General features: G+C 43.4%; 1 protein-coding gene across 3 annotated transcripts in view; it reads left to right on the forward strand.

The window, feature by feature from the left end:
• ACACA (acetyl-CoA carboxylase alpha) overlaps positions 1–17,833 on the forward strand; it is a 1,281,346-nt gene that overhangs the window by 294,352 nt on the left and 969,161 nt on the right. For all 3 annotated transcript variants that reach the window (XM_069614682.1, XM_069614683.1, XM_069614684.1), the window contains 6 exons: positions 3,594–3,764; positions 5,255–5,416; positions 6,298–6,461; positions 9,285–9,435; positions 10,085–10,188; positions 12,519–12,600. In XM_069614682.1, the coding sequence (XP_069470783.1) occupies positions 3,594–3,764; positions 5,255–5,416; positions 6,298–6,461; positions 9,285–9,435; positions 10,085–10,188; positions 12,519–12,600 (834 nt within the window). The remainder of the gene's footprint in view (positions 1–3,593; positions 3,765–5,254; positions 5,417–6,297; positions 6,462–9,284; positions 9,436–10,084; positions 10,189–12,518; positions 12,601–17,833) is intronic.

Consider the following 17,833-nt stretch of genomic DNA (forward strand, 5'->3'; position numbering starts at 1 on the left):
TTCCGTACTATGGTGGGGCCTAAAGCCTAACTGTTTTCGATAAAGAACATTCTGGTGTTCCAAATAATCTTGAAATTGTTTCATAGTGACTTTATCTAGAAATAAAGAGGGTTCCATGTGTTAATATCCCCGCAAACATATCGCCATTCAAAGATATCGCCATATTTCTGCGGCTATATTAAGCCATGGAGCCTGCGGGGGACACCCCTGCAACCCCCATACAATTTTTAATGGAGCGGGGGACACCCCCGCTCCTAATAACCCCATAAATGACCCCCCCTAATAATATCCCATGACCATATATATGGCAATATTATTGGGGATAATATTACCTGATACCAAGAAGAGTGTTTTGATCGGTCTAAGATTGGATATATCATTGGGGTCTTCCCCACTTTTTTGATTAGAGCTGTGACCATAACTCGCTTTATACTTCTGGGAACCTCTTCATGTCTAAAGGAGGAATTTATGAATCGAGTGAGAAATGGGCCAAACATTTTTCCATTTGCTAGATAACTCAGTTATTAGCCCTAGATATTTGATTCTCTTAGACATTTTTAGGTTTTCTTAAGTTCATTCCAGGCTTTTCTATAGAGGTCAGATTTCATCTTCATCCAGAGGCCTTCATCCTGCCTCTTTGCTCGCTTGCTTTATTTGCATCTTTAGTAAACCAGTCGGTGTGATAGGTTTTATTTCTCACGATGGAATTCTTCATAGGGGAAACCTGGTTTAGCATTTTGGTCAGAGTTTGCTCAGAGGTGTTAATTAGGTGCTGCGGTTTTTCTCCATCAGAAGTATGATCCTTTACTGAGGCGATTACATTCATCAGGTCCATTTTGGATACCTTTTTAAAATGTATGGCATGTATTTTCTTAAGTGGGGCATGTGGGAGATCCAATTTTTGTTTGCAAAAGGTCAAAAGGTCTGGAAAAAGATAGTAGAGTGATCTGACCAGATACAGGGTTTGGTCTCCATAATCTCCACTAGAATATTTCATTTGCATCACCCAGAGGCAATCTTTCAGCTGTCGTCCAGAAGAAGGGAGCCATTCTTCTAGACCAAGAAGACCACCCCTTTTCCTTGAGTTTATAGTGTAACAGTTGGAAATAGGTTTTGGACACAGAACTGGGCACTCTTTGCTTTAGACTAACATCTTGACAGATTTCTTAGTATTTAGTTGAGGCAGGGAACCCCCTCTTAGAACTAGTGTCACACAGGGATTTCTCTTTTATTTTCTCACTAATAACATTCTATAGCTAAAACATGCCTCCTGTGTGTCATTCTTCTACTTCTACACCCTTGCACAGTACTTGCAGAATATAGGTGTAGTCAATACCGAACACATTGAATCAAAACCTATATGTGCTTCTCGAACAAGCGATTCTTCAGGTCTTCTTTCCGTTAATAAGTAATATAGATTTTGAGATTTATCACTTTAAAAGTAAAACAAATTCACAAAAATACAAGGCTGAAAAGGTTTCAAAGAAATTAAATTACCTTCAATACTTGTATTAAAAAAATATATTGTTACATGTAAGTGTTCTATATAGAGTTTCTCAAACATTTGAAGCATTTCTTTTGTGCCTTGGAAAGAAGCAACGTTGTACTTAATTGGAGGAATGAAAAAAACGGTTATCAATAAGTATGTTAGTGAGCCCTAATTTCCAGCATGGTCTGTTTATACACACCTAAGCACACTGAGTTTTAAGCCTGAAACGTCAGTAACCACACCTTTGTTTACTAGTAGACATTTGTCGATGATCATAGTCATGGGCAAGTGAAATTACCAGATGCACTAATCACTGTATTAATAGACATTAATAGACATGGAGGGGGGGAGGGCAGAGAGTGCTTCTGGTTGCTAACAAAGGTCCACACTATGACGTTGCTATGGATCTCTTGAAGGTGACTCTGATTAGTAAAAATACAGAGGAAACTGCTGTTAGGGAGAATTCTCATAAATGGTTGATTTCCCTTACCTAAAGAGTCCGCCAGCAGCTTTGCTGGATTTCTAGGATTTATTTTTTTCACCTGGTAAGAGTGTGAGCCTTTTTTCAGACTCTTACATGTGTTTTGCTATGTGTAATTCTACTGTTTGTGTGATCTTGGGCACTGGGGCCTCACCTACTCCATGTGCACCACTTTTTGTGTGTGTTACACAGTACCTTCAGTGCAGTGACACAGGGTTGTTTTTGAAACTTCCCACTGACTCAATTTTTCTGGGGCTGACTACTGTCCCCCAGAAACAGGTAAAGTTGACATTAACTTTATATAGTCACTTTAAACCACAGACCCAGTACACCCCATCTTACATGGAGTATTGAAAAGGGTTAACTCTTATCCCTTTTTGTCTGTACTTCTTGGAGCATTGTATTGCTCCCTTAACATTAAGACTTGGCTGGTGGCAGTGGTATCTACGCTAACTTTCCTACCGATTTTATCTTATATAACGTGGTAATGTTTTAGGCTATTATATTAGCCTCAATAAACCTGCTTGATCAGATCCATTTGATTTTGGTTCCGGCTGGGTTTATTCGCCATTTCTTTTTGTTAAAGTATTTCTCGTGTTTTTCTCTGCATGCCAAACCGGGGATGATTCCTTTGTTCGCTGTCTTTTCGCGTGCTTCTGCACAGAAGCCCTCCTTAAGGTGCCTGATAGTCTAGCTAGGCAGGATGTGAGGGAGGGATCTTCGGACCACTGCCATGGGTTGCCGTAGTAACCCAAGTTGTACTCTTGTCTGATTGGCTAAGGGGACTGGCCTTGCCAGGCCAGTCACCCTGCTGTATGATTGACAGCCAGGCTGTATGAATGGGGGAAAACTGCATAAAAAGCAGGTCTCTGGCACTGGAAGAGTAGAGTCGCCACTGGAACGAAAGAACCAACGAGGAACTGGAAGAAGAGGACCCCTACCACGACTGAACCGCCCGGTGAAGCCCTGCGGCAGGTCCGAATCTCCAAATCCGACGACAGAGAATATCCTCCAGGAAACTTCTTCCCTTGAGCTGGTGGGACCAACCAGTTCACCCAAACTACAAGCCAGGACCCTTCCTCTGGTTGAATTCGCTGTACAGAGCTACAATGGGCCGGATAGCCAGGAAGGTCGGACCCTGCTTGGGTTTTAAGGAGCGCACATTTTATTTGTTGTTTGACACTGCTGCTGGTTTCTTCCCTGGGTAGTGCAGGACCCATCAGTCTTCCTTATTCTGATCAGTCAGAGAGTCGCTTCAGGAACCGTGAGCCTGCAGGAACTACCAGCAACGTCTGCCTCCGCTACAGCCCCCTCTCTGTTTTAAGGTACTGTGCAAATCCGGTTGTGCATTGGGGTTTGTTATAAAATCACCTGAAAAAGGTGGATACATCCAACGAGGGCCACCATCTGTTTATGCTAATCAAATCTTTGATTCTGCAGGTATTTAAGTTTTGTTCCTCGCTTATCTAGGACGGGAAACAAAATGGTGGCTTTTTCTTAAAAATACATTTGGACTTTTGATGTTCAATGGCAAGGTTTTGTTCTGATATATGGATTTTAAGGAAAAGCTTCTGTAAAGATAAGTGTGGGTTAATGGCTGAATTGTGTGTTTTTACCTTTTAGTGTGCGGTGAAGCTTGCCAAGATGGTGGGCTATGTCAGTGCTGGTACTGTGGAGTACCTTTACAGCCAGGATGGAAGCTTTTATTTCCTGGAACTCAACCCCAGACTACAAGTTGAACATCCCTGTACTGAAATGGTGGCTGATGTCAACCTGCCGGCTGCCCAGCTCCAGGTGAGTCCTGCCACAAACGTGATGGGAAGAACAATGGCTGTGGTGTGAGAGGGCAGGGAAGTGGGGTGTGTCATTTATAAATATGAGGTTTTGTGCCATTTGAATTTCTCCCTTAACACCCCGTTTATATTCCATGTCAATTATTGATCTTAAACACTTTTAGATAAAAGGAGGTGTAGAATGTGTTCTCATTTTGGGTAGCTGGCACACAGAATACACGATGTGTGATGTTGTGAGATCAACAGGATGCTGGAGACTCGGGTTCATAATTAACAATGTTTTGTTTCACACAGGAATTGGCAGAAGGCCCTATCATATCTGGGTTAACCAAAAGGTGATAGCTAGGAAAAGTGTCGGGGTGGGAGAGTAGCAAAAGCAGTGAAAAAGGGAGTGTAAAGCTTCCCGGAGAGAGTGCCCCACTCTCCTTGACAGCGCCCTCTGGGTTGCTTTATTAATCAGATGTAATTGCCCAGTGACTGTGGGTCACATTCTCGGCTACTGAAGGTGGATGTACCACATGTGTACCAGCAAGAATGTACTATTCCTCTCTGCCTTATAGAATAATCAAGAGTATTAGCAGCAGAAAGGTCTTCCCCCTGCCAGGGTGCCTATCAGATTGAAGCAATTCTTTCTCACAAGCCAGGAGTTGCCCTGCAACGTATTTCTGCTTCTTCTCTCTGGATCACTGACTCCTGCCAAGAAATGGGTTGTAACCCTACATGGCTAGTTACAGTTCTTTCCTCTGTGCGCTCTGATCCTGGGCAGTATCTGGTGAATAGACCCTTGCAGGCTTTCAACATATCTCCCGTCTTCAGTGGTGTCAGGCTTTGGAGATGATCTAGGCTAAAGCTCCAAGGAGGCTCTCTCTCTGCAGTTGGAACTTTTCTGTTTTCCTGGCAAAATGCATTTTCTCCATCCCTTGGTTAATATTCATTTCAAAGTACACTGTTTGGCATTTGCATGCTATTTCCAACTCAAGATGACTTTAGAAGAAGATAACTTCACTGCTCCTGCAATGCCATTGAAACAAAGCTTCTAATTTTTGAAGAGCGTGCAGAATGGCTTGGCCGTGATAAAACATAGTCAACCTGTGTAGCGAAAATGATAGTCTCCTCATGCAGCACATTTTGATGTGGTCGGAGGATGAGATCCTCATGACTTCAGCCTGAATATATATTGGGCAATAAAGCAGGCAGAATTCGTTGGGGTTCTATGTAAGACATTCACCATGCTGGATGTGTTGGCTGCCATTCTTGATCACGGACATGCGTGGGGCGGATAATGTCACAGGAATTAAGAGACGATTTGTATTCCAATGCCATTATCGGCCACAGGTGAAAAGTGAAGATAATCTGACAGAGTGGCTCATGGAAACGATTCTGGATGAGATCTCTGTCCTCTACGTTGAATCCACCACTAAGATCAAAATGCAAGACAAATAGTCTTAAGGACAAAGTGATGAAAGTTCACTTTTCTGCTTATTCCTCCAGATCTCTATGGGCATCCCTCTTCACAGGATCAAAGATATCCGAATGCTTTATGGAGTTCCTGCGTGGGGAGACTCTCCCATCGAATTTGAAAATTCGGTCAATGTGCCCTGCCCTCGGGGCCATGTGATTGCTGCTCGGATTACCAGTGAAAACCCAGATGAGGTAAACCTGACACTCTTATTATTCAGAACCTTTCTTAGGATGCATGTGTCCAAACACCTCTATTTTCTACGTATGTCTCCAGGTATGCAGCATTGGCATGGGTCGGTACTGTGAAAACATCATACACACATACCATATTGTTTGATGTTCACACTGAAGGTTCCATGTAATTAGTGGTTTAGCTGAAATGCTATTGCTCCAATGGTCTTGACTCCAATACTATCTAGTTCTAGATATACCATATCCCAAGTAAGACAGTGAAACATCCAAGGAAAGTTATGCTGATCCCCTGTGGTGTTAAATGTAATGCTGTGGCCACTGTCTCTGCAGCACTGCTGGGTTATGGCATGGATTTCAGCATAGAGGGACTAGCAATGCAGCAGTTCAGACATGCCGTTATCCTCTGGCGACTCATTTATTTCCTTTTTTTGCACCGCGCATGAACAGACACTACTGTGATCAGCATTAAGGATTGATTCACTGTAGTGAACTTTTGGGCCTTCACCACTGACATGCCGTTGCAGACCACTACGTGTCTTTGGTGTTATAGGATAAGCCTGCTTGCATCTCCAGTACAGAACCAGACATATTTGTTTTCATTTCTGGATGCTTTTGTTTGTAATACTTGTAACGGGAGGATAAGTGATTAGTTAGTCTTCCCTCATTAAGATTCTTTTATGGATGTCCCGGATCTCTCGCTTTGGTAATTGATGGATAACTATTACACTTATATAATCCTGTGGCATTCCTTTCGAAAGGCGGGTTTCTGCATTAGATAAAATTAACAACCACCACACAAAGTTTCACAAATTCCTCTGCCAAGCACGGAAGGCACATCCAAACAATTCCAGTATTTACAATTTGTTTTCTGTGTTTTTCAGGGTTTTAAGCCCAGTTCCGGGACAGTTCAAGAGCTGAACTTCCGCAGCAATAAGAACGTCTGGGGCTATTTCAGCGTTGCTGCAGCTGGAGGGCTGCATGAGTTTGCAGATTCTCAGTTTGGGCACTGCTTCTCCTGGGGAGAGAATCGGGAGGAAGCAATATCGTAAGTAGTAATGCAGGCATAGTCAGATGATCTTGTGTATAGAGCATCTAAAGGTGACATGTTGGTATTATTATTATTATTTGTTATCACATAATGTTTGCCAAATAATATTCCAAGGTGAGTTGCCTGGCACCTGTGATACATTTTAAACGCTACTCATGTTGTGACTTCCAGAATCGCGGTCAACTGCCCAATTAAACGAAGTAGATGACACCCGTTAGCCATTGCTAAATTACCCATGTAGACCCATTAACACCTATGGTAATTTGAAGTGCAATGACTGTGATTAGAACTGTATTTCACTCTTAAACTTGCAGTACTTCTAGAAATCCTTCAATGTATCTGTGTCCAGATGATTCACGTGGCTTTGACAATACTAGTGTATGTAATATAGGGAACAATTGATTGCGTGGAAATTAAAGCACACAATATGTAAAGGGATTGGAGGATTGAACATGGAAGACCTTAGAATCAAGTTCACACTGCTGGACCTGACCGGTATTGTTAGTCAGGAGTACAAAGAGTGAGGAGTTAGGAGCTTGTGAAGGAAGGAAGGAAGGATCGATCAAGTGAAAGAAGAGAGGAGAAAGGATGACCAGGAAAGGAGGAATCGGAGAAGATACAAAGGAGAGAAAGATGGAGAGTTGAGGTGAAGGAACGAGTTGCATAGCTGAATGCTGAGGAGGCCAGAGAGTGGTAAGCACAGAACAAGCAGGAAGCCAGAGAGAGGATAGAAAGAGTTAGTTAAGGAGAACGAGGAGTAGGAGAGGTGTAATAATCAGAAAGGGAGGAAATGAGTAAAGGGGAAAGGAAAGAGGGAAGGACCCCAGAAATTAGACTTTAAGCAGAATCATACTATGGTGGAGAGGGGCCCTCTTGCAACTCCAAACCTTGAAGAATTAATCAACTGGGAAGGGAAGCTTGATGATGCCAGCGTTCAACATCAGCAAAAGAGTGCAATGCCTGACCCCCATCAAGACGACCAAAGGCACCAGGTGTGGTTGTGCCAGGTATTTCAGCAGTGCAGTTGAACCAACGTAATGCCTTGACAAATCCAAACCAAGACGTGAAATACTCTACAAAGACTCTACAAAGGTACCAAAAGAGGTGTGGAGGGCACTCAAAAATACAGAGGTTATGAGTGACTGTTTGCCACTGGAATGAGTGATTTTTTTTTAAAGCTTTTGTTGTTGTGGGGCCTGGGAGGTGGGAATGGGAAGATCCGAGGACAAATGCCCTAAAAAAACACAACTCCATTTGCGCAAATTCCGGACCCCACTGCACAGGTCTTCCCTGGTTTGCTCTTGTATTCAATAAAGAAAATGAACCAATTCTTGGACCTTGAGTTGTCTCTTCGTCCCCTGGCTGTGACAACATGAACAAAAAGTTCCTTCATCTTAGTAAAGAGTTCAGACAGGTGTTGTGTTCCATCAGGGCATTACAGAGAAGCTATCTATAGACATTACATTTAATAAGCCCATAGTTGAGAGAACTCATGAGATCGCTGATAGATTGGCAGTTGTGGAGAGGACAGCCAGGTGCTTAAAAAGGAACCAACCAACAAATAATGAGGGTTTGGAGGCGGCTTTGGAGAAGTGCCATCCACATAATAAGCCATTGGTAGCAACCAGTTAATACTGAGCATAGGGATGCAATTCAGAGAGGACACCATTTCAGTGGAATGGGAGGGGACATTAGGGGAGGACTAGCCTGCCATTAGGAAGTTCAGTGTAGAGGCTGCCATGAATTAGCAACAGGGTGAAGTTCTAAGAGGGACCAGTCACATACGAAAGAGTAATAGGATTGAGTTTCAGAATGATTGTTTTTAGAAATCGATCAACTATCAAATACTAAGCAATGGATATGTTCAAAGAGACACACCAGGCTCTAGAGTGGGTGATAAGAGGAAGGGTAGCGAAGAACCACCTACACCAAATGAGTGATGGGAGAAGTAATAGCATTAATAAGTGGTTACTGGGGGCTCCGAGGCTCAGGATCACCCACATATCAGTGCTCAGAAGTGGTTTTAAGAAAGAATAACCACCTGTTGATGAGTGATTGGGGGAGTTTAAAGACTGTGTCCCACCCTTGACAAGGAATCAAAAGTTGTTTGCTGATGGATTGCCCCCTGTTAATAAGTGATCAGGCTATTTGAGCCATGTTTGTTCTCAGTAGAGGGGCTCCCAAATCTTTTGCAATTTCTGTCGAACTTGCTCACTGTGCCTTAGAGAGGCTCAGCTTCACCTCACTGATGAGGCCCAACAAGGACAAAAATACGTGTTTCGGGTTGCTGATGGCACTCTTGTTCTGAGGAAATTTGCTTAGCATTTCGGTGCTAGACTGCCCTTGTGGTGAGTACAAAACGGACATGCAAATGGATATTTCTCCTCTGGGAAGGGTCAACGAGCTAAAATGTGATTGTAGACCCTCCTGAGTGGTTATGTTCCATAGAGCAGGCTATTTGAGCCGTGGTCGTTCTCAGTAGAGGGAGGGGGTGGGGGGGGGTGGGTGTGTGTGTGTGTGTGTGTGTGTGCGCACGCACGGATATTTGCTGTGTGTACACACATGTATATATAAAAAATATATTATAGCACAATAGTTAACCGACATGAGGTTCATAAATTAGGATAGCATACTTTGATGTCACCAGTTATAGGGGATCTCCTCCCCGAATTCTACCTGTGGACCCCTGTGTGCGACCCCTCTCAATTATAATCCCTGGCAATGCCATTGCGTATAGAATATCACCTAGCACTATTTTTGAAAACGCTGCAGCTCTCTGCATGATTTCCCATCCAATGCAGCCTTTTATCTATCTGGCAGAAACTTGGTGGTAGCCCTGAAGGAGCTGTCTATCCGCGGGGACTTCCGCACTACTGTGGAGTACCTCATCAAGCTGCTGGAGACTGAGCACTTCCAACACAATAGTATCGACACTGGCTGGTTGGACAGGCTCATTTCGGAGAAAGTGCAGGTAAGGGGGTCTTACGGGGGGCGGGGCATGTAGCAGGGCACCAGCATCTGCAGAACAGCTGTGCTGTCCAAGGTGCTGAGAGGGGTAATATATATGTGTTTGTGTGTGTGTCTGCTCTGGCATCCACCTGATCCTCATGGTGGAAATGACCATATTGTAGCAGGATCAGGATGTGAGCAGCATTTGGGGGATCAGCCAGTCAGTGCTTGGCACTGGTGCGTGCTGGTGTTTTGAGCCACACTTCTTGGCATTAAGTTCTAGCTTCCTAAATGCCACCCTGCAATATCTTTATAAGGTCACTGGACCGTGGAGGACTTTCGAGCTGCCTTTATGGCTGAAACGTGCTATGGAAACATCCACTTTTACTTTTCTTTTTTTTTTAAATGCAACGTTTTAATAGTTTTCGATGCTTGAATTGTACTCCCTTTAATGTAGAATGCCCTGTGTCTTGCCAGCTAGGTTAACACTTTATAACCCCTGCCCCCTAAGTACATACATGTAGAACATTTACTAAGCCAGGATACAAGACCATTCATAACTAACTGTTCAGCATTTTGGGAACCATAGTGTGCACAAGGCTTAAATTAGAGGTGCATGGAAACGTTTTCCTCTTTTTCTTTTTATTGTAACCCTTTCCTCTTTGTCCTAGGCAGAGAGACCTGATACCATGCTGGGAGTGGTGTGCGGGGCGCTCCATGTGGCAGATGTGAGCCTGCGGAACAGCGTCTCCAACTTCCTGCACTCCTTGGAAAGGTAAAAACATCCATAGTCCCCTCTGGATTCAATTATTGCAGATCGGCTCCACGGTATCCATCTCGTGCTTTTCTTTTCAAACCCTGTTGTAATCTATTTAGTTTTAGCTAATTCAATTGAAGTCATCTATTGGTACAGCCCCAGGATGCATTCGTTTCATAAATGAAAACCAGGACTGGAAAATGTTGGATATATGACATTCAGACACATTGATTTTATTGTCTACATTTCTTAACCTAATTTGAAAACAGGGTTCCTAAATAAAGAATAAAACCTTTGTAACTCATATGCAGCCACTCTACTTGGTGAGACTGAATACGCAAACACATTAACTATGGATTACACCTCGCAAAAGTGTTAGCTATTTGGGGACCATTGAGGAAGTGTCTGTGGTTGCTCCTTCCAAGGACTGGACCTCTAGGATCATGTTTTAGTGTACATGTGTGTATACCATCCTTCCGAACAAATCTTAGACATGCAGACATGCGCACCAAAGAATATACCACCTACTCCTGCCCCAACCCCTTGATTGTCCCTAAATCTCTTCCTGTTGCTTATGTCAAGGCTTCCCTTTTCTGTCCCAGTCTCAAATTTCATGTTTCCGGCCAACAGCTCTTTGTTTCCTTTTCCCTGTTGCAAGTCCGACATGTAAGGTTTCATGTCCCCACACTTCAGTGTTATTTTTCCCTGTACCTCCTTTTCTGTTTCCCGCTCCTTTATTCTGTTAATTTCCTTCAACCACATGCTTTGTGCTATAGTCTCCACATGTGCTGCTGGTCTCCAGCACCAAATTCTGTGTCATCGGTGTCAAGCTCTACATATCAAGTTGCCAGTCTCTAGTCCCAAATACCACGTTGCCGGTTTCCAGACTTTTATTTTGTACCATATCTCCACACTTCTATTTTATTTTATTGCCCCATGTTAATCCAGTCCTTTATTTTTTGGAAGCCTCTCCCTTATTTACTGTGTCCTCTGGTCCCCCTCGCTGTTTTCTCTCTGCCTCACAAAGGGTCTTTCTCCAACTCTTTACTCCCTATTGAAACCCCCACACTGTGTCTTTGCGGTTGCATTTCAATAATTGTATGATTGTAATAAAAAGTGCAGTACATTTTTTCAGCACTGTAACAATAGGTGTTTTTAAACACCTAATGGAACCACCAGGCGTTGCACGGGTCTAAAGCTTAGATGCACATGGAAGTCTGCTATAGCCTTGTGTATGTTTTATTGTGTCATAACTTCCTATTTTGGAAAAATCGCAAAATCGTCAATCTCCCAATATCGCCTATACTGATGGTACAGGGAGAATGGGTGGGGTTGGTCAAATTTCACTATTGCCAGTACACCCCAGACTGGTATGCCGACATTGGGCCAAAACATCAGCCCACCAACTGTTATGGAGCTGTAGCCAACCCCGAACATACAGACACACTTTCACAAATATATGTATAAAAGTAATGCTAGTCAATGTATTGCCATTTAAAGGGTGAAGGTTCCTTTTGCCATGCAGGAAATGGAACCAGTGTCCTTCAGACTGAACACAGATGCCTTTGGCAAGTTTGTAGTTCACTGGGCTGTCTTGGAGATGGCAACCTATGTTGTTTTGGAGTGCATACATCCTATATTGGGGACTCTTTAGTCTTAACATTATAATTGTTTCTCTAGGTACATGGACATCAGCTTTATGTTCAGGAAATATATTAGTGTTGTTAAACTCCATTGAAAGTGTTTTGTGGTCACGAGACTGTCACAGACTGTTGTGGCGAGTTAGAAAGACACAGACACTCTGGGGACATGTTGCACAAGTTGTTATTAAAGTAATAATGTCTCTGCAAAAAACAGCAATTTTTCGGTGAATTTTTAGCATGGTGACATTTTAGCGGGGACATTATCACATGGAACCACCACTATGAAAATTATGAAAATTAATTTAGGTCAGGAGAATGACTCCCTTCTCCTACTTCTGGTACTAGTCTGTAGGATTCTTTATTAATACATATTCCTTAAATATTCCCTGGTATTTTAGAGAATCCCATGTAGGCCATTGTGTGCACAGCTTTAGGGAGTTCCTCGAAGGAACAGGAGTTCTTGTCCCCAAATGGGGAGTCTTCCGGTGAGGTCCCACTTGCCTTGACCCCTAGGGAGTGGGCCCACCTCCCTAGCCTGACGAGGGTGGGGGGGAGGGCTCCACCTTGGGGAGAAGGGACACATTCCCTTGATTCATCACACTGTGTAAACCGTAGCACCAGAGGCTATCTGCGCTCTGCTCCTCCAACTGGCCACCCATGGTCACTATCATATTACACTGAATGCGGTCTTTCTTCTCCCACTAGGGGCCAAGTGTTGCCAGCTCATACACTTCTCAACACGGTGGACGTGGAGCTCATCTACGACGGGTCAAAATACGTATTAAAGGTTGGTGACTGGCTTCACTTTTTGAATAAATGTCTTACTTTCCCTGATTGTTTATACCTCATTTTCTGCAGAGGATATTTCTCAAAGGACCTGGGAAGCCTCCTCTACCTTTAATTCCATACAAATAGTAACAAGGTCTACAAGCTGGGCACTCCTGACACATCATGATGAGTTTCTTCACCCACATCCACCAACACAGTTAGAAATGAATGGGTCCTATTCAACTGTACGTCATTTCATCTTTTTAAAAAAAAAACGTTGAGCTTCACTCACTGAAACGTAGCACACCGTTACTAGAACCTCAACAGGGAAGAGATAAGCCACCAGATGTGTCCTTGTAATGAAAAACCAGAACACCCTGCACCAGCACTAGGTTCTCTCTACTGGCTCCGGATGGCACAGAGCATCACTTTCAAGACCCTGTGCCTCGTCCACAGGGCAATGTACGTCTCTGACCCAGAATATCTAAGGAAGCAATTCTGACCTTACAGAAGTACTCTATGATCCTCAGACACCTGCTCTGCACCTCAAGATAAAGGGAATCCTGCACAGGTGGTAAAACAAATGCACTGTCCTGTGCCCAAAGCTATAGTACAGCCTCCTGTAAGGGTGCGGGAGGAGGAGACTGACACACAGGTGGCATGTTTGTTGGTATACACTTTTATTTAGTAAAATAAAGATGAAACCTAACTCTCCCTAATTCAAAGAGGGGTTTTCCTGCCCTAACAATAGAACCAAGGATTCGGTCAGAATCAGTGGCGTATTTAGGCTTTCTGCTGCCCTAGGCCTAATAAGTGCATGTGCCTCCCCATCTTTACTCCACCTCTCCCAGACTCTGCACCTTCACCAGATTCTGCCCCTTCAACAAACTGTCTGCGTTGTCCAAACAACACCCCTTCACCCCCATTTTGTCCCCCATTTTTGCTCCATAACATTATAAGGACGTTTTTTAAGGTTGCAGGGATTAGAAACGTATTTCTTCCTCTCTATTAATTCAAGCCTCTCATTTTCTATGTTATGTTAGTTGAAAGAGTGTTTTCAGATCTCTGCTGCCCAGGATTTGGAGAAGGCAGTGTGTTCTACAGTTGGGTGTAATTGTTACGTCTAATTGTCTACTGTGGCAATAAGACCCAAGGCGGCGGGTCAATACCTCCCCAGGTAATGCCCCCGGGGCCGTAGTTACAGGCCCGAGCGTAGCAAGGGCCTTAACGAAGCCCCGGGGGCATTACCGGGGGCGGTATTGGCCCGCCGCCAAGGGTCTTATAGCCATTAGTACCCGGGGTACTAATGGAATTTTTTCTGTTTCACGTTTCGAAATAGAAAAAATAAAGTGAACAAAAAGGCCCGCTGGGAAAGGGAAAAGTAGTCCGTTTTCCCTTTCCATGGCAGCCATCGGGGGTGGACGCGCTGGGAACAGAAATATTTCCAGTGCATTCGCTCCCAAGAAAAGAAGATAAAAGAAGGTAAGTGGGGTTGGGACGGTGGGGAGGGGATAGTTTGTGGGGGAGAGGGGTGGAGGAAAGAAAAAAACGTACCTGAGTCCCGGGCGGGGGACGAAGGCAGCCTCCAGCCATGGGGAGGCTCGGAGCGGGGATTGCCCCGTTTTGAGCCTCCTCATTGGCTAAGGGGGTGCCACGCCCCCCGCCGGGAACAGAGTACCCAGCAGGACGCAGTGGCGTACACGGTTATACCGTGTGGTATGGCTCGGAAAAGAGCCAATCCACACGTTGTATTCCTGGTGCGCTGCGTGTACCAGTTACTAATTTCGGTTAGGTCTGAAAACATTCTTTTAAAGGAAGCGATAAGAACATAAGCTGTCTGCCAACTGGACACAAGTGATAGAAGGTTGGAACAAGGCATTTTGGTTTCAATGCTAATATCTGGTTTCTCTCACACATTGCCTGCTGTCACTCTGAGATGCACCTAGCCTGGTCTGTAATATTAATGCAACATAACATTTCTACATCAGGTCTTGTCAAATGGTAACGTTTACATATGAAATATATGCAAGTGGTACAGTTACACTTTATAAAAATGTTGAATAAAAAGAACTCAACCCCATTCTCATGGCTACAGCTCTAGTGTTACCGGGGGGAAAAATGGAAATGAGGCAAGCTACCCGCTGCAGCCGATGTACCTCCAATCCCTTGGGCTGGAATGCCATTAAAATATGGCAAAGTCACAAGGGAAGTTCGTAAACTCTGCCTGGGCATGAACACCTCAGTAGAGTAAAGACACTTACAGAAGGTTCTAGGAATCTTTGGCTGTGCATTCTCACGGTGGAGTAAGGGATAAGGGTTACCCTGAACATTCATGTGTGGGAAGCAGTAGCCTTCCCATAGCTGCACAATGCAGCCACCTTTTATTAAATACGTTGTTTTACTAAGCATTTATAATTAATGAGAACAAAAAGTTAAATTCAGCAGTTAACATAGTTATAAATCTAATCTTAACACATCTTGAATAAATACAAAGGCTTTGTTAACAAGAGTCAACGTGGTGTATCAATGTTATAAATAGAAATGAAACATAACATTGGTAATACAATAAAAAATTAATTGCTGAAGCATTTAGTGTTAATAAAAGTGATTGACATCAAGTATATGGCCATTGAAATCAAAGGAATTTAACAGGATTCCACTTTTAATTATAATTATGTACATCTCCAATAGTAACCCTTTTCAATCCTGTGACTATAACAAAGACACTTCCACCATGAAGCAAAGGACAGGCGTTCAAAGCTCTTCCAATTAGAAGAAATCAGATCAAAGCCAATGGTAACACATAAGTGAAATAAGTTTGTAGAGGAAATATGGACTAAATCTGAGATGCCATGCGTTCCAACAATTAGATTATTGAGTCCGGCAGTAGCCATGCTGGTAAAACCGGCAGGCTGTGATGAATTACCGCCGCCTGACTTGCCGGAAATAACCGGGGCATTGCAGCCCCAGCGGTCCGGTAAGTCAGGCAGCGGCAATTGTTACTCCCCATTCCCATAGGACTCAATAGGAATGTGGAGGACTGAAGCACCAGCACTGTGCGCAACAGTGCCGGTGCTTCCGTCAAAGTCTGCTGCCGGGTGCCGTTCCGCCCTCCAGGGTCAGACCTGGCGGGCGAAACGGCACCCGGCAGCAGACTTGTAGTTTGCCGGTCCGGAAACAACGGTGCCGGTAAGCTTAACGGCACCATTGTCTCCGGACCGGCAAACTTGTAATGAGGCCTATAGTGTTTTAAAATCAGCAAAACTATCTTTACAGGACCAGCAATAATTTAGTAAGTTAGGAGCAAATGTTGCCTGCTTGCGTTTAAGGTAATTTAAAATATTTGTTAGCTCTGTATAGTTGGTTGCACTGTACAATACATAAGAACATGTTCAGATTTGTGGGTTTAGATATAGATGTCCTGCTGTCGTTTGAAGTACTGGTTCACAGTAAAGGTCCTACCTTTTATTTGAAATATAACTAATGTAAAAATAACGTATTAACATCACAGTTCTGCATTATGTGATGTACTTTGCAGTTGGTTCTCCTGGTAATACTGAGCGTGCAGCAGAATGTCATTAAAGACATATAATAAACCCAGCAAGGATGTCCTTTGCTTGCTTAGCACTGAGCAGCTTCTGTAAAGATGGCCGAATGGATATCTTTACGGGACACCTCTACAGCTGTGAAACAGTGTGTACCTTTGGCACACAGTTTTTGTTTTTTTCCTTCCATGGCTTTAGGTATCCTTTCATAGGTTTCTTGATGCAATTGCGCATTCAGATTTGCTATTAACCATTTTAACTTCCCTATGATCTAGTTTATGCTTGTACCTTTTGGGCAGCCACAGACATTTGAAATGTGGGGCCGGTGAGGGAAATTAGTGCTTGCTTCTGCACCTGTGGGAACTCTGTGCTTCACTTAAGCAAAGGCATGCAGTTAATATTGTAAAATGATGCATCATTTTTAACCTTTACCTTTCTGAAGGGAAAACGCCCATTTTTGCAACGGTTTAAAAAATGCACGTTGTGTATTTGAATATAAAAGTGATTGCTTAATCCAGTGTATGTGTGTATTGATTAGAAAGAACTCCAAAGATAATGTGAAGTGGCACTAGTAAAACCAATGAGGTTTTGACTGTTTTGCATATTAAAGAGCATTTTGGGAAGATAAGGATGACCAAAGAGCTTTATATCGGTCATATATGTCTGTGAGAATTGTATGACTGAATCACTAAATACCTAAAGCACTCTGCATTTGGTACACGTTTCCTTTTTTAATTTTTAAAACAAGTCACCCTAACAGTAAAGCTTTTGTAAATATCAAGCATATATAAAAGTTTGGCCATCAAAAACTTCAGCTGCAAGAGTGGAATTACTGCTAAGAGCTCATCATTAGTTGCAGTGTTGTGAATCAGCCAGACTTGGAGAAACATAATTAGCTTTATATTTAAAAATAGACAACCAGTAAATTAAAAATAAACTGAAAAATGATGCTCCTCTGGCAATCTGCGGCCCTAGTAGGCCTTGTTATAAATAGGTATATGGTAAGAATGTCCAATTGAATGAAGAGTCCACCGTCGTGTGTCAAAATGCATACTATGTCCCTCACAGTTGTAACTAATACTAAAGAGGAAATTGATCTTTTTGGTCCAAAGGAATGACACATTTCTTCTGGACAGTGGTCTATAGTTCCAAATGCAGAGGAACCTCGCCTCCCTTTCCCAGGTCTGCGTTCCTTTCCAAGATACAAACCAAAGTTCCAGCTTGTGGTGTTGTAAAGTTCTCAGTTCAAAAAATGGTAAAGTTCCAACTCAAAACATCATTCCTTAACAGAACAGGTTATCATGCCTGTTCTTTCTAGAGAGGGGCGCCTGCTACCTTTTTTGTATTTTTATAAGGAACTTGGGGTTGGTCACCCTAAGTTACCTGGGGGAACCCAGACGTGGACCTCTTGCTCACTGTGCTCAGAGAGGCACAGCTCCACCTCACTGATGAGGCCCTACAAGGCTGACGCACTTGTCTGGGGTTGCTGTTGGTACTTTTGTTCAAAGGAGTTTGGCCTGGCATTTCGGTGCTGGACAGTCCTTGTGGTTGGGACAATGACTGATATGCAAATGGACATTCCTTCTTTGTGAAAAGTACAGTGAGCTAAAAGCAGGTTCTAAGTGACCCGACCGCGGCTGATTTTGCCGCGGCCGGAATGTTCGCATGAGAAAGGTGAGAACCACCAAAAGTTTGCACCTTTCTCAT

This window comes from Ambystoma mexicanum, chromosome 9 (assembly GCF_040938575.1).
Source record: "Ambystoma mexicanum isolate Mex_15411 chromosome 9, UKY_AmexF1_1, whole genome shotgun sequence".
Taxonomy (NCBI): Eukaryota; Metazoa; Chordata; class Amphibia; order Caudata; family Ambystomatidae; genus Ambystoma; species Ambystoma mexicanum.